The sequence below is a fragment of the Mesoplodon bidens genome (assembly GCF_964165515.1).
Source record: "Mesoplodon bidens genome assembly, chromosome: 15".
NCBI classification, from domain to species: domain Eukaryota; kingdom Metazoa; phylum Chordata; class Mammalia; order Artiodactyla; family Ziphiidae; genus Mesoplodon; species Mesoplodon bidens.
In genome coordinates this window covers 69,706,391-69,727,833 of record NC_138171.1, presented here as the reverse complement: position 1 = coordinate 69,727,833, position 21,443 = coordinate 69,706,391, and the positions used below count along the sequence as shown (strand labels likewise).

At 46.6% G+C, this 21,443-nt stretch overlaps 1 protein-coding gene across 4 annotated transcripts in view; it reads left to right on the top strand.

The window, feature by feature from the left end:
• Positions 1 to 21,443, top strand: part of RALGAPA2 (Ral GTPase activating protein catalytic subunit alpha 2) — a 287,179-nt gene that overhangs the window by 247,650 nt on the left and 18,086 nt on the right. For all 4 annotated transcript variants that reach the window (XM_081256663.1, XM_081256662.1, XM_081256661.1 and 1 more), the window contains one exon: positions 16,746 to 16,867. In XM_081256663.1, coding sequence (XP_081112789.1) covers positions 16,746 to 16,867 — 122 coding nt within the window. The remainder of the gene's footprint in view (positions 1 to 16,745; positions 16,868 to 21,443) is intronic.

Here is a 21,443-nt window from a genome sequence, read left to right as displayed (position 1 = left end):
CTAGGAGATGCTGGGGGCATAGCGACCAGCCAGGTGTGGGCCTCCAGGGAGCTGGAGTGGAGATTCTGCCCTGATGGAGAGGCTGGCAGAGAGCAGCTGCTTCTCATATGGGCAACTCCAAGATGGGCAATTTCAGGACTTCGTGTATTTAACAATGACAGAGAATCTCCCTGGCAAAAAGAGGAGGCCAGCTAGTTTTAAAACAACAACAACAAAAGCCAGATACAAAGCTATTTGGAGGGAGATCAGAATTTGTTCTTTCAAAATAAATAATTTGAAGTAAAAAATAATTACTTGCCTTCTCATGTGCATACAACATGGCAGAATCTGTTTTCCCAACATTGAATTAGTCCGCTGGTCTCCCTTAAATAATTAACTTTACATAACTGTTTTCAAAAGATATGCTGTGGCCTTTACTTTTTTCTCCTATTTTTAAATTTTATTTATTTATTTTTTTACTGAAGTATAGTCGATTTACAATATTGTGTTAGTTTCAGGTGTACAGCAAAGTGATTCGGTTATACATATATATGTATATTCTTTTTTCTTTTCTTTTCCATTATAGTCTGTTACAAGATATTGAATATAGTTCCCTGTGCTATACAGTAAAAGATGTGGTGTGTGTGTGTGTGTATATATATATATATATATATATATATATATATATATACACACACACACACACCATATACACAGTGGAATATTACTCAACCATAAAAAAGAATGAAAAATGCCATTTGCAGCAACATGGATGGACCTAGAGATAATCACACTAAGTGAAGTAAGTCAGACAGAGAAAGACAAATATTATATGATATCACTTATATGTGGAATCTAAAAAATAGTACAAAGAAGCTTACTTATAAGACAGAAACAGACTCACAGACAGAGAAAACAAACTTTTGGGTACCAAAGGGGAAGGGGAGTGGAATTAGGAGTATGGGATTAACAGATGCACACCACTATATATAAAATAGGTAAACAACAAGGATTTACTGTGGCCTTTATTTTTAATTCTCTCTAATCAAGGGAATTGTTTGGCATTACTAAGTGATTAAAAAGTCCAGGTAGTTGCCTCTAATTTGTCCTCCAGAAAGTTCAAAAATAAAGCTCATTAGGTGACATCGCTCAACTTTAATAAGATTAGCGTTGTCACAAAGCCTGGGGGACCACCGCGGGGTAACTTCTGACCCTTCCCCCATTTTTTTTTTTTTTTCTTTTTTGTGGTACGCGAGCCTCTCACTGTTGTGGCCTCTCCCGTTGCGGAGCACAGGCTCCAGACGCGCAGGCTCAGCGGCCATGGCTCACGGGCCCAGCCGCTCCGCGGCATGTGGGATCTTCCCGGACCGGGGCACGAACCCGTGTCCCCTGCATCGGCAGGCGGACTCTCAACCACTGCGCCACCAGGGAAGCCCTTCCCTCATTTTTTGTCTCACATGATCACCTGGCTTGTGACACCAGGCAGCTAAGTCTATCACCAAAGGAAAGCCCTGGCAGTCACTCGTTGCCAGGTTCAAGAGGACAGTCACATCCTCGGACCGTCTCTGTAGAAAATGACCCAGGCATTTCCTTCTGTAGTGAAAACTGTCAAAAACCTCAGTTTACAAAGTAAATCTCCAGCACGCTTGATGTGGTTCAGGATCCGCTGTAAGGGGGAACCAAGTTTCCATCATTTAAAGTGACTGCTCCCCTAGTCTCTGGTCCTCCTGTTTCCATTTTTAATGGAGAAAAACATCTCCCCTGAAGTGTTGCCTTTTGCCTGTTGGAGGAAGCAATTCCAGACTGAGGACGGAGGAGCTTTCCCACACACGGGGGACCTGATGCCTCAGCCCTCGGCAGGGCTACGACTCTGGGCCAGTCGCCTGAGCACCAGCGGCCAGTAGGCGATGGATCAGCCTGCAGCTCCAAGCCCATCTTGCCTTCCACCCTCCGCTCCGAGACGCCGGGTTCCACACACCCCGGTGCTGCTTTGCCAGCTGTTCCGGTGGGTTCCACCTGTGGGCGCTGCAGGGGCCATGCGCTCTCATGGGCAGGTACTCTGCCCGCCCAGACTTAGCACACATGGCCTCTGTTCCTGCAGGTCACCCCGGGACCCCCTTTTCCGGAGGAAGGACCGAGATCCCAGGAGGCAGGCTGCTTGCCTGGGGCGACATCCCAGGTGGGGCTGACCTTGACTGTGCTGCCCACCACCGCACGGGATGCCGGGCCTGCGTTTCTAGTCCGAGTCATTGCACAGATGCTTTAAACCTCTCCAGTGTTTTCGAATGACACCAAATGGCACATAATTAAAAATAAGGATTTGCCAAAAAGTTTTATGACCCTTGGAAGATAGCAGTTGAGGAAGAACAATCCATTCTCATTGTGGCTCAGTGTTTTAATTGTTTTAATTGTGAAGCAGAAGCCAAACGGACCTCCCAGCGGACAGTGCTGCCGTGTCCAGTGTCCTGACCTGTCACCCCTGCCCAACAGTGCTCAGCCATCCTCTCCTCGAAAATGTCCACTCGAAATAGCTAATTAATAAAACTTTAGAATTCCGCACTGGTTATCTTCAAAATGTGACCAGAAATAAGCACAGTAAGATCAATTTGGCTTAAACAAACTCTTGACACATAAATGAAAAGATTGAATTAATATAGTTTATCACTCTATATCCCGGCTTCCTAGGTCAGTCCTACAGATAATAATTCAGCTAGGAAGTCACCATTTATGCCAGATTAGCTATAAAACTTGCCAGTTTCTTTTGTGCTACTCTTGGTTCTGGAGGGAGAGAGAAGGATCTAATTTGTCTGTTCTTACCTTCTTGTCAGCACCAAACAACAGTATTTGTGAATTAACTTAGCATGAACATTGCAAACTCTGAACTAACATTCATACTAAACTGAGACAGTGTAAGAGAGAAGCAGAGACCAGCGCTGGGAACAGACTGGCCTGGGCTTGAGTTCGAGCCGCACTCACTACTAGCTGGATGGTCTCAGCAGAATCATTTCCGTTCCATCTCCACCTTATCATCTGTGGACGGAGGTTTCCAGGAGGATCCAATGGCTCATGGCTACAAAAGGGCAGAGCGTTATACCAACACTGGGTAGGTTGTTCTTACTTATTACATAAAGAGTATATCTTTTATTCTAAGAGAGCTATCATCCCAACAGAGCTCAGGCTGATGGTAATGTAACCTCACCACGATGTGTTTTAGAATCCCCCCAGAATAATACTATAACACTCAGTGTATGGTCAGGTATTGTAGAAGCCAAGACTTAGAAGAGAGTTGAGCAGCAAGGAAGTAGTTTTCTTACAGCTGAAGGAAGAAGACTGGATACATAGGAGGCACTTAGTAAATATCGTATAGATGGATGGATGGATGTGTGGATGGGTGGGTGGATGGATGGATGAATGGATGGGTGGGTGGCAGACACAATAATTGGAAGAAATAAGAAATTGAGGGAAGATAGACCTGGTCTCTCTGCTGTGCATGGCTACCTCATGGGGGTCATATTGGCCTCTTGGTCTGGGGACCTGTGATACAGTTCTGCTTCACGTTTGAATTGTGAGGAACATCTCCATCTCTCTTTAAATAAAGTACAAAATGGCTCCAAAGGACATTTTCCTCATCTGGGCCATGTCTCGTGCCATTAATATAAAACTGATGGCTTAATGGAGTTGCTTTTGATCTGTCAAGAAAAGACACACCTAATTCAATTTTGCTATTTTTCCAAGAGTAAGTGTCTTAATTTGCAAGAGAATGATTTGATTATAATTTTAAGTAATACTGCAGTTGTATTTTTAGTCACGAAGATGATATCGAATGACTCTATGAGACTCAAATGTGGAAAGTCCCAGAGAATTGTGTGAGTTGGGAATTTTATCTTTAACGGCATTCTGGGTTGTTTCTGTGTGTAATGTGACAAATATATTTTAGTCAGAATGAACGGGCTCTTTGACAGGGAATTTTGAATATAAAATATAAAAGCAGGCAGTTTTCATATAAAGTATAAAGTAGAATTATCCCAACATATAAAACCATATAAAATCAAGATGTAAACACCCATCCTTTTTTATCTCTATATCTTCTTTTTAAAGTGTGTGTTACTGTGAGGGATTTTTCTAATTCTGATCTTTGTTCCCACCGGGACGGACAGCCTTGTTTCTTTATTTCCTTCTGCATTACTCTTAAAAACGGGAAATTTCAGGCTTCCCTGGTGGCGCAGTGGTTGAGAGTCCGCCTGCCGATGCAGGAGACACGGGTTCGTGCCCCGGTCCGGGAACATCCCACATGCCGCAGAGCGGCTGGGCCTGTGAGCCATGGCCGCTGAGCCTGCGCGTCCAGAGCCTGTGCTCCGCAACGGGAGAGGCCACAACAGTGAGAGGCCCGCGTACCGCAAAAAAAAAGAAAGAAAAAGAAAAAAGAGAAATTTCTAGATACTCAAAGTTACCTTTTAAGATGTAGTATAGTTGTTGAATCTGTTGTCCTTCATGGGTGGAACTGGGCCTTCTGTTTGCTGTGGCTACACCAGTCTCTTCTCTTCAGGGGAGAATTCTGAGGTTGAGAGACAGGGCCGCGTCTGGGAGCTGGGGCCCTGAGTCAGGCGCTGGGTTGGGGTCCAGGCGTTGGCATTTACCATCTCGGGGCCTGGAGCCAAACACTCTGCTTCCTGCTCTCCAATCTGCTCTTCTATGAAAAGACAGTAACAGTACAGACCATACACGGGGTCATGAGGATAAGTGAGGCAGATACGGCCTCTAAAAGGCCTCGCACAGTCTGGACCCTGCAAAGCACTTGACTGTTTCCATCAGTCCCACCGTCTAAACAGAGCCTGTGACGGGGGGGCTCACACTCGGGGCACCTTTGGATTTCTGTGCCACCCACAGGCACCTCACCTGAAGGGCTGTCAGAACAGGACTCGTCTGAGTTCGTGAAAGCGAGTCCTGTACTCTGTGAGGTGCCCCCTGTCTCTGAGAACCTGCAGCATCCGTGCTGGATGCTGGCACCGGGCGTCCCCCAGACCTCCTCGGCTTCATCAGACAGCGTGTCCCTCCCCCTCCAGGAACACATGGCCACAGGCGGGTCCTTACCCAGCGCTCTTCACTGGGGCCTCGTGAGGAAGTGCCATTTCTCTCCTCCTTTTTTTGGAAGGTGCTGGAAGGACCACTCAAGCACCTAGACTCTCCTCTAGACAAACTGTTTATGACAGAACTGTGTGTATGTATTTTGTTTTCTCTGCACAGCCTAGAACTAAGATAAGCAGAGGTTGTAGAACCCCATATTGAGTCCCTGTGAAACCAGAGTCATTCCAGTAACCCCTGGGAAGTCTGGCCAACCTTGAAGGCAAAGCACAACAATTTCCCACTACATTATTTAAGTGACTTTGTATGCTTCCTGATCATCGCTTTGTTTTAACCTAACACTGATCCAAATGCTGAGACAGGTGTAAAAAGAGTAAAAGAGATGCTTTTTGCCCTCCAGCTGCTCAAAACCCCTTTCCTGGTCACAGAACGAACAAGGCTGGGGTTCTCAGGGCTTCTCTGGCCCCTGTGGTCAGCTCGGGGCCCAGATCCATTGACAGGCCCGGCCGTGTCCACAGATGAGCAGCCCTTCAGAGGGCTGCCTCCGGGGCCACTCGGCAGGACAGCTCAACCCTTGTGTCTGCTTAGCGTAACCTACATGAGCCCCTGGCATCACACATTGTTTCTAATTGCCAGAAATTAGCTGCTTTAACATTATGTGGCAAACACAGTTTTGCTACTCCTGATCACGGAGGAGCTTTGCGTTATTAGAATTCCCCCAAATTTCCAGTTAGGTTTCGATCACTTGGGCAATATTTTTTCACTCTAAGTGATAAGTCTGTGGATGTATTGAGTTTCAGGTACGGGTCAGCTGCTGTGGTTATCACTCAGGTGTGCTGTGAGTGACGCCCTGTTTTACCCACTAGAACTGAGTCTGGATGGGCCCCGGGAGGCCCGTTTGCCCCCTTCACAGGCGCTGCTGTCCTCAGTTTCCAGGTCGCTTGCATTTGGTAAACCCCTAACTTTTCTTGGAGTTACTTCTTGTCATTTGATAATTTGGTATTAAGATGAGTATCTTCCTGGAAAACTCAAGATGCCATTAAGCTAGAATTATTTCACAGAAATATAGAAATACTATTTTCTGTTTTCAGATGCAGTCTTATTTATCGTTTTTAAATACAGCTCAAAGTTTTGAAACATCGTAAAAAGGAGTATTTCCTCAAAATTGTTTTTGCAAATGAAAACTCAAGAAAATCTGTACAGAGCTTGGTGCAAGTACTTGGGACTGCAAAATATAATTCTGCCTGAGCCTACCCTGACTTCATCTGGGCCTAGTGGGCTGGTGATGGACAACAGTTGAGAATATTTCAAGAAAATTATAACCAGAACATCTGCCACAGAAGACTTTTCTTGTCCTTTTGGATTTTGTTCTCTTATCTATCATGTACCATCATGAATCCATTTTACTTTTACAATCAACCCGGATAGAAACCAATCCATAGGTCACATGGAACTGGCTTTCTTCTCCATAGTGAGAGTGGTTGAGGACTAAATATAGGATGATTTACTTCAAATTACGTTGCACTAAATAATACCTGTCACTTTTTTTTTTTTTTTCCCGGTATGCGGGCCTCTCACTGTTGTGGCCTCTCCCGTTGCAGAGCACAGGCTCCGGACGCGCAGGCTCAGCGGCCATGGCTCACGGGCCCAGCCGCTCTGCGACATGTGGGATCCTCCCGGACCAGGGCACGAACCCATGTCCCCTGCATCGGCAGGCGGACTCTCAACCGCTGCGCCACCAGGGAAGCCCTCACATATATTATTTAATAACTTGTCCCTTACGGTCAGCGATGATAGAGTTTAAAATCCACATGTACTGCTATTTAATTGTCGACCCTTTTTATTCCTTGCCACAAAGAGAGTCTAAGACAGTTAGAGACAGTTCCGCATTTCTAATTGTTTTCCACTTGGTTGTAACTTCGTGGATATTAAACGCCAACAAATTGTCAGCAGTGGTCATCTCTTTAACTGACGTTGAGAGCACATTTGTTAGCTCCTAACACACCGTAGCTCTGGGATGAGTGAGAATCTGTGAAAGAGAAACAGTTCAGGTGACACTGAGTCCCTTCCACCCAGAAACCAAGGTATTGGCATCAGCCTGGCCGACCGTGGTCCGTACTGATCAGTCACTTCTTGGGTCGTTTCATCAGCAAAGCAGCCAGCGGGGTCTCTGCTGTCTCTGCTCATTCACTCGACAGTGCAGCCTCTAGATGGGAAAGAGGCCAAACGCCTGTTTTTCTCATCACTTATGTTTTTACTGAGGTGAGGCTTGGAGGGACGGTGTCACAGGGCCCTTTCTTGCCTGGTGATTTACGGAAGGTGAGACACACGGGGCGCTGGGGAGGTTGGAAATGGAAAAAAAGCGCGTGACTGAGGGTGTGCTCCTCCCACATAGATGCCTGCGAAGAGCTGATGCGAACGTTCCTAATCAAACTGGACATCAGTCCCTCGCACCCTCGGAGCTCCTCCCATCCTAAGAGCAAGACCTTCCTTTCCCTATGCCTATGAGAGCAGACCTTCTCCAAAAGTCTGTAATTTAATAGCCTGAAGAAAATCTATTTTTCCCCATTTCCATTTACTCTGGTCATTTCCTCAGAATTATTCTTAAACTTGGTTAAATGTGTCTTTTCTCCTTTCTTAGCAGTGGTGCGCTGTTTCCTCTCCAGGAGTGTACCATTAGGGTCTGAAACCTAATCTAATATCTTATGTGTTTAATTTCCTTTTCCCAAACATCTATCTCTTTGGCTACATTGTTCAGTGAAGTCGTCCTCTTTATCCGTTTCCAGGCTGTGACATTTAGTTTGAATGATTCATTTATTTGGGGTCTTAAAGAGTCCTAGAATTTAAATTTGCATTATATTTGAAAGACAAACAAAATCTTTGTAAAAAATGATGTATGGCTTTAGGCTGTACCTGGCACCTGCTCCTGTCTTGATTTATTATGGAATTTCATCCATTTATTTCGGATTATCAAATGCCAGCCCAGCCCACCTGTGGAGTATCTCTCCCTCCGGGTGGCAGGTACCAGGGAAGAGGTTAAGGGAGCAGACCTGAGACACGTGAGCGGAGGCCCCTCCCTCCAGAAACACATGGCCCCAGGCTCCTGCCCTCCCTCTCCTGCTGTCTTGTTCCCTCCTCCGCGGGCTTCTGCCCCCAATCCGCAGTGGGGAGGAGGGAGTTCCCAGTGTGCGTCCTCCCCTGGTCTCCTCCAGGACCGGCTCCAAGTCCGTGACTCGGGGCCATTTATCTCCAGCCCAGGCTTCGACCGAGCCTCTTCCCCAGCACTACTTCCCTGACGCCTTCAGACCCTGCACACTCCCGTCCCCTCTCCATCCTCTGCATCCACCTCTGAACCTAAGCCACAGCCCTGCGGTCTGGCCAGAGCGAGTGTCCCCACGCCCACCAGAGCATCCTGCGGTCCACAGCACCTCCATTCCCCTCCACCTCTGCTCTCCAGAGGCCCGTCTCTCCTCCCTCTTTCTGACTAGTGGCCCTTCCTCTGGGCCCTTTCACACACGTCCCTCCCCTTGTTCCATCCCCACCGCCCCGCCCCGCCCCATGACCTCTCAAGTACAGAGTAGACCTGTCTGCTGTTGCAGAACCTCCAGCGGTGGTTCTCTCAGGGGCTAGAGACCCTGCGCTCCTCCCATTACCACAGGCCCTCAGGGAGCCCCTCCACCCGCTGGGTCCCTGTGCCCTATGCAGGTCCTGCCCGCCTGGCAAATGATGAGTTTGTGGCTGTCTTTTCAGATAAGCTGTGGGTACCGTGAGGGACAAAGCTGTCTCTTTTTGATCCTGGTCTCTCCAACTCCTAGAAGAACCCCTGGCACACGGTTCAGGGATCTTCCGTGAATAAACGCCACATTTTAGCATGGCCAGGCCACCTTTCCACTTGTTCTGGATTGTGGTCAGTGAGGACCTTTTAATCAGAAGACCTTCCCCACAATGCATCGCATGTACCGTGTACTCAGAGGCATTTGGGGGGACAGTTTTTCATTGAGGTATAATTCACATACCTAAAATTCAGTGGTTTTTAGTCTCTTCACCAGATTGTCCGATTCCAGAGCATTTTTGTGCCCCCATCCCCATCAGTAGTCACTCCTCATCCCCTTCTCCCCCCAGTCCCTGGCAATCACTAATTTCTTTTCTGTCTGTGGGTTTTCTTATTCTGGACATTTATAGGAATCAGTTCACACAGTGCGAGGCCTTTTGTATCTGGCTTCTTTCGCATAGCATAGTTCCCTTCTCAAGTTTCACTCATGTTGTAGCATGTTTGGTATTTTATTCCTTTTTTATGAATATACGAACAATATTACATTGTCGTCAGTTTATGGACAGTTGGGCTGTTTCCACTTAGGGGCAATTACGAATAATACTGCTGTGAACATTTGTGTACACATTTTTGTGTGAAGGTATATTTTCAGTTCTCTTGGGTACATACCTAGAAGTGGATTTTCTGGATCATATGTGTAACTTTATGGGAAACTTCCAAACTTTTCTACTGTGGCTGCACCCTTTTACTTTCCCTCCAGTGTCTCTGCATCCTCACCGACACTTGTTCATTCTTGTCCTTTTGATCATAACCATCCCAGTAGGTGTGAGGTACTATCTCACTGTGGTTGGATTTCCATTGCCCTGATGACTAAAGGATGCTGAGCATCTTTTCATGTGTTTGTCGGTCATGTAGATATCTTCTTTGGAGAAATGTCTATTTAATTGTGCTGTATTTTATTATTGAGTTATAAGTATTTTTATATATTCTGAATATGAGATGCCTATTGGGTAAATGATTTGCAAATACATTCCCTCATTCTGTGGGTTGTGTCTTCACTCACTTGATAGAGTCCTTTGAAGTACAGAAGTTTTTATTTTGATAAACTCTCATTTTCCTATTTTTATTTTGGTTGCTTGTGCTTTTGGTGTCATACCTAAGACCAGTAGCATTTTAAAGGTTTATCCTTTGGTCAATATTCAAAACATCACCTGAGAAATGAAAATGTATTATTATCATCCTCTGCATCTATTCCAAAAGCTCCTGGTCGTGGGCCCAACAGAAGACATCAGCTCCTTCATTTCCTAGTTTTGTAAACTATCCTTAGCCGTTCCTTCTCAGAGCTCAGGGTCTGCCACTGTGGGCTCATCATCTTCCTAGGTTTAAAGTGTATCTGTGGATATATTCAGGGGTGCTTTCCTGCATCCACAGCTGTCCTAAGTAATGTCCTTCTCCCCGGGTTTCTGTGAGCCTGGGGTCTGTCCTTGTGTGAGGAGTGTCCACTCTTCTCACCTATACCTCTTCCTCCCACGGTCACCCGGGGAGGCTGCTTCCTCCCCTGCCTCTGCTCCACACCCTTTTCCTTCCAAGTCAGGGGCGTCAACCAACCTGACCATATATATGTCATTCGCTTCTGAAATTAGGTGAAGAATAAGTCTAAAATATTAAGGCGTTTGTAGAAGCCCGTTGCCTGAACATAGAGATGCAAGTCAGCATCAGCCTCTTCAAACCTCGAGGGCGCCCTGGACTCGCCTCAGTGCTGGTAGATCTTCTAAGGGTGAGCAAAACACCTCAGGAAGACACTACTGCTCCCGTGCCTCAGACCATGCAGGCCTCCAGTGACCCAACCCAGCCTTTCAGCTGCACCCCCCGCCCTTCCTGCTGCCCTGTGGCTCCAGCCTCCTTCCCCTGAAACTCCCCGCTTCCAGCTCCTGACTCCTGGCCAGATACGCTCTTATCATCCCCCCTCCAGGCCCTCACAGTGGTTAACCCCTTCCCTGCCACCTCTTCAGAAAGCCTGCCCCTCTTGTCCCTATGTCCTACATGACACTAACGTGAGGACAGTGAGCCTTAGCCTGCAGGCTTGTCCCTGCTGGAACGCAGGCTTGGCGAGGGCGGGGACAGCATCTCTGACCTTCTCCCAGTTGTGTGCCCATCACCGGGCTCACGTGGGTGCTCAGTACTCGTTTCTTGAATGGGTGAACACTTGTGTGAAGGTGGACTTGCTTTTTGGAAAGGACAAAGTCACTGGAGATCAGGTTTTCGAAGCAGAGTGAGATCATACGCAGAGATCATACGCCTGGGTCCGCGGATATCTGTAAGATTTTGACCGCTCTCTAGTTCATCCTTGGTGCATAGCAAGTCTAGCAAAGAATTTCTGTAGGAAAACGTATTTTTTTCGCAGTCGCACCCCCGGCCCCCTGAATGGTGTGTGTATCCATGTTTGAGGCAAGCTCTTTAAATCCCACCTGTCAAAGTTCTCCATGACATTCTGAAAATGTTGAGCTCTAATATTTTGGCCTATTTCTGGAACTAATAAAAATAGCTAGGGAGTTCCCTGGTGGCCTAATGGTTAGGATTCTGGATTTTCACTGCCATGGCCCCGGTTCAGTCCCTGGTCAGGGAACTGAGATCCCTCAAGCCACGCACTGCAGCCAAAAAACAACAACAAAAATAGCTAATATTTTTAGCTAATAGTAAAAAACTAACTAAAAATGGCACTGGCTATTTTCTGCTTTCTCCGTGTCTGAATCAAATGGACTTTTCTACCATCATTATCCCTAACAACCAACATACCTTTCCTATCCCCCCACTTTGGCTTAAAGAAGCTCATTCTGTCCTTTCCGTGGGTAAGAAAGGATCCACTTGATTTGTGCTGTATTCCATTGTCACCCGATGCTTATTTTTATTATGAACTGTTTTATACATACTAGAAAACATATAACATTTACCCCGCCATGTGCACCAACCGATGTGTTTGAGACCCTCCCATGTGCCACCTCCACCCCCGCCCCTGAGATAACACTTGTTAGAGTTTCACTGCGTATGTGTGCATCCCTCAGCAATATGTTTCACTTTGCCTGTTTTTTTGTTTTTGTTTTTGTTTTTTTTTGCAGTACGCGGGCCTCTCACCGCTGTGGCCTCTCCCGCTGTGGAGCACAGGCTCCGGGTGTGCAGGCTCAGCGGCCATTGCCCACAGGCCCAGCCGTTCTGCGGCATGTGGGATCCTCCCGGACCGGGGCACGAACCCGTGTCCCCCACATCGGCAGGCGGACTCCCAACCACTATGCCACCAGGGAAGCCCTGCCTGTTTTTAAATTTTATGTAAATAGAGTTTCACCGTGTGTGTTCTTCAGTAACTTGCTTTTTTCATTGAATGTAGTTTTGAGTTTCATTCATGCTAATACACAGACCTGTAGTTTATTTTCTGTATATGTATTATTTTCTGTATAGTGCTGTATAGTATTCCACCGTGCAGCTGCATTTATCAGTGGGTGTCCAGAGGCCGCCTCCTCCAAGGCCCTGTCCACTCTTGGGAAGTACAGAGAAGGTCCAGGAAAGAAGGGTTTCAAGGTTTGGGAAAAAGTACCATCTGCAACATGGCCTCTTTCAAATAGTTCTCTTTACTCCTTGAATTAAAAAAAAAAAAAATGGAGTTTTCCCAAGATTTATTCCCAGATAACCTTTTGGCTTTGAATAAGCCAAAAACTGAAGTAATTGTTATTTTTATGAATGTATAAAGTCAGCGTGGTCTGTGGGTATCAATGCAGCTTAAACCTATGTACTCAAGTTTCAGTTATAGGTTGACTTTTATGCCCATATATATTTAAGTCAGTTGATTTATTCTCATTTGGAGTTTAATTCCCAACCTTGCATAAGATCATGAACTTAGAATTTATGTGTTTTAGAATTTAGTATATTAGCTGAAAGCAGTAAAATTAGAAGACCCAAGTTCTAGTCCCAGTTGCACCCCTGAGTGACTGTGGCTCTAGAGAAATCACTTGAGCTCTTTGAGCATCCATTCTTGATCAGTAACACGGAGACCACAGGACTCACCCCAGCTCACGTGGGTCTAGCATAAAGGAGGCTGTTGCCTAAAGCCTGACACAGAAGACCCCCTCATTTATCCACCATGTTCTTTCTGAAAGACAAACTCATAAACCCACATTGGAGATGAGGGGGAACAGGAAATCCACATTTATGGTGCTTCTCTTGTGTGATGGGACCTGGGTCAATGCTTCCTCTGATGATTCTATCCAATCTATCTAATCTTCCCACAGCCCCGAGAGCTGATGTCAGCGTCAGCATCCCCACCGTACACAGAAGGCAGCCGAGGCTGGGGACTGGGGAGGAGTTGGCGGGTGGGGTTCAAGCTCCAGCCCATCCTCCTGAGAAGAGCAAGCTCCTTCTTACTGTCATGCTGCTACTGTCATTGCTAAAAATTAAAACAAATAATAATCAGAATAAATTTGGGGACTTGGCTTTGGATTTTCAGGCTCTTGCAGCCCAGCAGAGTCTATCTTGAGGGTTTAGGAAAGTTCTCTTGGAGGTTTTTGGGAAAATGTAACCAGTGAAGACATATGGCTTCTTTATTCAAGTGGAGGAATATTGAGTAGACAGAGTAGGTCACTAAAAACTCAAAATTATCCGGAAACCGAGATGGATTTCTAGTTAGTAATTTGAATGTTCTCTGAATTGAGGAATCAAGGGGAAATTTTCTCTTTAAAAAGTACTGTGTGTGTTATTTAATGAGGTAATAATTCAGGAGAGAATATAAGTTTCACATTTGTTAGTGAACTTGCTGAGAGCAGAAGGGCAAAGGCTGGTATTGAAACAGGTGTTGGATGTGTGACCAGGTGCCTCCGTGGCCACCTGCTTCCGGTCAGAGGTCACTAATCATCCACTGCCTGGCATTACTTCAGCATTCAGTTCATGTCTTAACATGTCTTACACGTGAAGAGACAAACCTTATAAAGCCTTTGATGTCTAAATTATAAATGCCTTTTTGAATAGAAAGCAACCAGCATTGAAGCCCTAAGGATGTTAGGTAAGAAAATGATGGAAGACACTGCTCCTGGTTAGTTGCCCTTAATAGTAGTGCTACTAACAAATTCCGTTAAGATCCCAGAGCTACATTTTCTTAAAGCTACTTAAAAAAAAAAAAAAAAAAAGATTTTGGCATGCGTGAGCTCCTTGGCTGTTTCTAAATGGTGCCAGAGTTGGGGTGATGTTTGTTTTCTCTTTGTCATGGCGTTTACATGCCCTGGCTTGGGCTGTGAGTGCAAACGCATTTCATGCTCTCTGGGTCTCACCCCATTCCCTAACAGATGTTTGTCTGAGAGACGACACCCAGTTCAGCACAGTGTAGCCCAGCCTGGGGTGGGGAGTGTCTGCTCCACGTGACAGCCAGGGAACCTTCTAGGAAGCACCCCTTCCTCGAGGACCCTGTCCTGAACACACCCTTCTGTGCTCTGGCTCCCATGGTACCTCCATTGAGCAGTCAGACCATAAATATTTATTGCACCTGAGAATCTCAAAACTGGATTATTAACCTGAGAGTCCAGTGCTGGATTTGCCCTCAGGAGCCTAGATCTCTCAGCCTTGACAAGGGACAAATTTATGGACAATAGGAGAGTGTCGCTCAGGACGGGGCTGCCAGGCCACCCTGCGGGTCCTGTAGGTGGTGGTGTACACGGCGTCCCTTTGTGGTGGACGGTGAGCTCGGTCAGCGTCGCGGCCCCCCCTCCAGATGTGTGGCCTCCGCCGTGTCTTCAGCCCAGCGCATCCTCACATCTGAGCACTGTGTGTGGGTGTCTGGGCTCAGCGGCGCCTCGGGACCCAGCAGGACGGGCCTGCAGAGGCCGAGAGCAGACTGCACTGAGAGGGGGCCGGGAAGGGGCGCTGACAGGGCCACAGGCTCAGGTGGTCTTCAGCCGTAAGTTGAGCTCAGCTTTTTGAGTAATTTGTCACGCCTGGCTTGGCCCCTGCTGGGCCTGCACGTGCCAGTTCAGTGTCACAGTGCCTGTCCGCCAGCCGGCCATCCAGGCCTAGCGTCCTGCTGTTCGCGGCCCAGCGGCTCGGAGGGCCGCACTCAGTGACAGCCAAGTGCTGTGCAGAATAAGCGTGTTCATAATGAGACGTGAATGGCATTAGCAGGTCCCTCCAGGCCTGGGCAGCCTGTCCGGGAAGGCGAGTCACCCGGAGTTCAGCCCGCCATGCAGGCTCACGCAGCCAGGCCTCAGGATGCTGTGACCATCTCTGTAAACCATCATATATCATCAGAGGGGCCACTTTTGAACCTTTAAACTCATGTTCCTCTTTAAAAGTTGCATAGAGCCGGCCTGCAGAGAAATTCTGGAATAGCGCAGCCCAGGAAAGCTTTCCCCAGTGATGGGCGTGTCCTGTATCTGCACAATCCAGGCCGGTGGCCCCTGGCCACACGTGGCTGTGCATGCTTGAAATACGACGAGTAGGACAGAAGAACTGAATTTCTATTTCTTTGTATTTATTTATTAGTTTAAATTTCAGTGTAGCTAGGCACCTACGGCTCATGGCTACCACGTATGCACAGCCAGCCCTAGAATGTCTCTGGTCTCCTCCCAGGGTGAAAACCCTTCCCTGAATGTAATAAAAGGGGGAGGAGGAGGGGAAGAGCCTCTCCCGGGAAGCTTGTGAGCATCCTCTGCCAAAAGAATAGAAAAATATTCTCCTCTTTTAAAACACATGCTTATCGACAGCTTATTGGAAGGGCATAATTTTCCCCAACTTACATTTTTAAAAGAGGCCATTTTGAAAAGATCGCTTTAAAATATGGCGAGAAATGCTAGAATTACTTTTGCCCTTCTGGAGCTGCACATAATAAACTGGCGGTGACCCTCATTCCCCCTGTTCCTGGAGAATTAGCACGATTTTCAAAACGACTAAAACATGTCTCTTAACTTTTGTGTTGATCACAGGAAGGGGGGCTAAGACATCACGCCGACTCCCCCGAGTGTTAATTCATAAAACCCTACATGTGGCACCTCCATCCGCTGTCAGATTGTCCTGACGTTATCCTGTTATGGGGAGGCATGATTCACCTTCCGAGGAAACAGAAGCCACACACAAAAGGGGAAGATTTGCTTTCTGCCCTGTGAAAGGCTGCCACACGCAGGGGTCCTATTAAGACAGCTGGAAAGTTGCTTCAGCGTGTTACGCTTCTAAGTTTTATTGGTGACTGGTTTTTGATTACACATTTGAATGCGTGTGTTCCAGACTGCAGTTTTAATTAAAAGGCAATAGTCTTCTTTTTTTAATATTGCATTGTACGCTCCCTGCTAGATTCTCCCCACTTATTCTTATTTTCTAATGCTCGTGGCTTATCTCGGCTTGAGGCTCTGGTGCCCTTCAGAGCATACCTTCCTGGCCTTCCCTCTGCCCAGTGGCCTTATTTTTAAAGTGTGTGTCACCAATTATTGCTTGGAGTATCGATTCATTTTATCAGTAGGCTGAGAAGGACGTTTCATCCACAGAACTAAGAAGGGGCGATCCAGCGCTGTCCCACGGTTGTGGATAGAAAGGGATGAGGCCGCTACCAATGTCTCTGTTTTTGTTTGTTCCAATCCGGTTGATGACCTTTTGCTGTGATTCTGGAACTATTGGTTTATATATTTTTTTTCAGTGATACTAGTTTGGGTGCAGTTGAAATCTAAGGGAAACTTGGGCCTCCAAATTGGAATGTTCTCATGAATCATGACTTCTCATGAATCATGACTCATATTTAATTCTCCAACAGGATGTTCACGAACTTGCAAGGTACCTCTTCCCACACAAGTGTAAGAGACGCATGATTGTATTTAACACAAAGTGAACTCTGTCACTGTTCTGCGTGTCATTCTGCATGAGCACTTGTTTCCTTAACCGACTCCTGCAGCTACGAGGAGCGAGCCCTGTATCTCGAAGCAGTAATCCAGAACCATCGCGAAGTCATGACGTTTGAGGATTTCACAGCCCAGGTCTTCTCCCCGTCTTCCAGCTACTCCGTCAGCGGAACTGGTGAGTGGCCGCTTTATTCTCCCCTCGTGCCCTCCACACGCTCGCACCGCAGATGTACGCCCGTTTTTCACAGATAAATGCTCGCGAATGTATGAAGCCGCGCATTCTCCCCCTGAATCCGCTAATGAATATCAAAAGGAGGGATGACATTCATTCTGATTTGTTTTGTATCCAAGCTGTTCGCCCCGTCCTTTGCCCCCGCCATCCTGTTAACCTCCCCATCCAGCGAGGTTAATGCACTTGTTGTCAGTCATGTGCTCCGGTTCACTTGGGGGTGTGGGTTGTTTCAGAGCGACCCCCGAATCAGTGCTTACTTGTCAAAAAAGAGTTCCTCGCCGTCGAAGCCGTTGCCACCGATGCTTAATGGGGATTAGGCTGCTGAGATGCTCAGGTCAGGGATTAACGCGGGAGCAGCGAGAGGACAGTGTCCCTTGGCCGTGGTGACGGCAGCGTGACGAGCTCGCTTTCCTTCTGGAGCGGTCGGCGTCCCAGGGACCATCCGCCGAGAGCAGCACCTGGTGTGGACCTGCTCCAACACTGGCTCACCATCACTTTCACTTATTAGGCCAGTGGAAATTTTTAAAAAATGTTGGTTTTAGGTTTACCTCTTTTTATATTTCCAATTTAGGAAAGAAAAAAAAATATGTGCTGTCACTGAAAGTGATGATATGATTACTGTGGGTTTTTTTTTTTTTCCCAAAGAGTAGAATGACTTGTAAATTTCTGTATGTAATTACAGATTAATTGCCTTTCAGAAAGCAAATAGGATATGGAGTCAATGCACGTTGAAATCCTTGATGAGGGGCTTCCTTCCTCTTCCACTAGGGCGGGCACAACTGTTAGAGGACCTACTAGATTTCTGCCCTGTGTCCGTTGCCTCTGATCGCTGCCTGGCTTCTCCCATCCTGACTTGTTAACAAATATCTTACACACAAAGTGAAAAAAATTAAATTCGGTGAAATAAATCACTTACAAATAAAATCAGCCATGCATCGTTGTTGAGCATCGCTGGCTCCAGTCCTGGCCTCCCCGAGCTTTGTCGGGAGATAAGAGGGAGAGGCTGGCCCCGCACGGGGAGCCGGGAGCAGCAGGCAGAAGGCCTGGGAGATAAGCGGCCACGGAGGTGCGGGAGCTGCGAGATTAACATAATCACGCCTCTGCTTCCCTGGCGAGGCGTCCAGAAACACAGGGATGGCCTCTATTGATCTTTGTTGAACTGGAATACTAAGCAACATGAGAAAAGCTTATAACTTAAAGCTTTGATTAATGTTTCTTACATTAAAAAAGTAGAACAGCTGTGAATTGAATTCTTTTATACACTGCCAACATTCTATCTACAACCAAAAAAAAACACAAAAATCGGTTTCAAGGGAAATGAAGATTTCATACCCAGTCTGGCTAGAGGTTTAAAATCACTTCTAATTTATAGGTGAGAGAACATGAAGGGTCTACAGCAAAGCTAGTTTTTTAAAGATCTCATTCAGCTTTTTCCCATCCTCCTCAAGTACTGGGACTGAAGTTTTTAGTGCAGCGTAGTTTTTTTTTTTTTAATCTCGAGAAGGCTTTTTGTTTTTTAAAATTAAATGAAATTAAGTCATAACTAGATGTTTCCACTTCTTAACTGTTATGTTCTTAAGGCTCTTGATTAAGATGTTATTGAAACCAATATTGAGGAACTTTATTTTCTATGTATATTTTAGTCTCTATATAAATTAATTTGCTCTTTCCCAGAAGTTCATAATTATTTAAAGCAGTTCAAATGAGTCCATGTGTAGGCAACATCTTAAGTGAGCCTCTAGGAGTGATTTGGGGGTTTTAAGACTTGCCGTTTGGAGACGGGCTGCTATAAGAACGTCACTGAACAGATAAAAGTTCTGACGGCTCGTTAAGAGTGGGCATGGGAACCTGTATGAAAGGGACATGAAACCAAAGATGAGATATCAAGACAAATGCCAGTCCTTCCTCTTTTCAAATTATTGACAGCAGTATCACATGTCATAACACGCAGGGTTCAGGGTATTCCATGTGGAGTGATAACATTTTCTATGCATACAGCCCCAACCCACGAGCGCGATCATAAGTCTGGGCTTAATGTTCTCTTTCAACGCTTTGCGTATCTGCCCACGACAACCATCAGGAAAGAGCTAGAAATGAACTTGGTTTGCCCAGGAATCTGAGGGGTACATTTCTGTCCCATTTACAGGCCCACTTTCAGAACCACATCCTCATTTTCAGACCAGTTTTGCTTTTGAGGAATCCCTGTTCCCTGTCAGTTACCACTTCGACAGATGAAAACACTTTTCACCGTGTTTTATTTTCGTGGGACAAGTACAGGCAAACCCAGATGAGCCAGGCAGCTTAAACTAAGAAATTGAGGTGAGGTCTGCTCTTCCAGGCGACAAGCCAGCTGGAAAAATTGACCCTGAGCGGCTTAAGCTCCCACAGCGCTCTTAGGATCTGATCACACCATCTCGGCAGCGGTGTCTTCAGAGCAGGGCCTCAGGCCCCCGCTCACAGGCACCGTCTGAGGAACTCGGGGCTCAGATCTTCTTTGTGTCCTTGCAACAGGGCCCTGTGGTCAAGCACAGGGACAGTGGCCTGAACACTGTGTTCGGCCCACACTGTACCCTGGGAAATGCCTCCCCTGCTCCCCAGGCTCCCCTACCTCAGCACTGCCGCCTGTCACCCAGGGCAGCCCAGAGGGGCATCTGGACTCACGTAGGATCTTCTATTGTTAGGCTAACAGGTGGGCGCTCAGCTTATTAAAAGAGGTTCAGAACAACTATTTTCCCAGTCAGAAAAATGTTACTTTAAACACCTCCTGCCCTATATCTCTTCTGCCCATTACTCATGTTGGTAATGCCCAGAGCATAAAAGGTACTTGAGCTGACTTTCCACCCAGCTCTGTAGTTTGCATCTCTTTTGACTCCTTCCTTATTGACCAGCAATTTCTAAAAGGTGGCCAGTGATAAAATACGGGCTGCAGTGAACACACACACACACACACACACACACACACATATAAGTACATATCTATGTTTTATGCGTGTATGTATATGTGCATTTCACACACATACACACACACATACACGGATACACGGGGGTGAGAGACTAAGTTTGTGTTTTTAAGCATGTTTCCAGGCAAGGGGGTGGCAGAGAGGCCTTTAAAGAGTTAACTGGAAGGGGAGGGGCTGATGTAATCACTGCAGCTCATAGCCAAGTGCATCTGTTCACCATGAGGTCATTCTTCTGCATGCTAATGATTTGGAAAATCAAGTCTAATGCTTGACATTATCGGAAAGGCTATAAATAGTACAAATCTTTACTTTTTGGAAGCTGCTCTAATAAACTAAAGGAGAAAACAAAAACAAGAGGGACTTTAGCTTGGACTTGAGTTTTTTTTTTCCAGAACTGCTTTAAAGATCGTGTCTGGACCTTAAAGTCTTGGAGGAATCCACTTACGTCTGTTGATAAATGAATCCCCAAATCACTATTACAGTCACAGCTAGCAATTTGGGAGTGGAGAACTATTGGCATGTGTACTTTGATGTCTGATTGTAAGCATTTTCAAGTATCTTGCTCAGAAGTTGACAAAGATGGGTTTTTCTCAAAGAATGCCTAAAACCAGGTTAAACGAGGGGTCCTTCTCCGGAAACGTGAATTGACCGCGTTTGCTGAAGATGGCTTTCTGCTTTAATGGTGCTGTCGAGAGCCAGCAGAGGGAGCACAGATCTTTGTTTATTTGTTAGCCCTGCATAAACACATCTGACTTCTCCAGATCTGGTCGGAAGCAATTCCTCCTTCACAATAGGGCTGGATTGTAAAGGCTCCAGGATTTAGAGCAAGTGGAAGGAAATTCCTCACCAGGCCCCATCAGACTCTGCCACTTTTCATGTAGGTCATATTTGGAGCTTAAACCAGATTAGCCTGAGTCGGTGTCAGGCTGGTGCCACCGCTGCAGCTACTGTGCAAGAACAGCAGACTTGCATCTGCACGCCCAGGAGGGTGCACTCTTGGAAAGGCTTATTGTGCTCACCTACCTGACGAAAAAGATTTGTCATACTTGTCTACAACAAAATCACTGTTTTAAGTTCGCAGAAGCTATCAGAAGATCCTGCCTGGGATCACTGGGTCATTCTGGTGGCAAGTGTCCCCGTGAGACTGCAGATGTGTTACACATTGGCCCCAAAGTGAACCTGGCGTGTGGATGCTACACAGCCACATAGCCCACCAGCCTTTGGCTCGAGGAGGAAGCCGCACCCATCTCTCACTTGCTAAGAACCCCGATGGCAGGTGTCCTAGCCCTTCTGCAGTGACCCCGTCACGGCCATTTGCTGGGCGGTAAGCCATCAAGTCAGTCGGCAGAAACAGCACAAGGTGGAACTAACTCTAAACCCCCAAAGATGAAAGGATTTCCCTGTTCGATGAGGGTGGTCACTTCACAGATTCATTCGATGTGTCCCCCTCTTTCCCTCCCTCCCTCCCTGCAAAAGCGGTCTGAATAAGGTTTTGCTGGATGGCACTTCTTATGTATTCACCTTCCTCATAAATTTGCTGAAACCAGCCAAGAGCATCG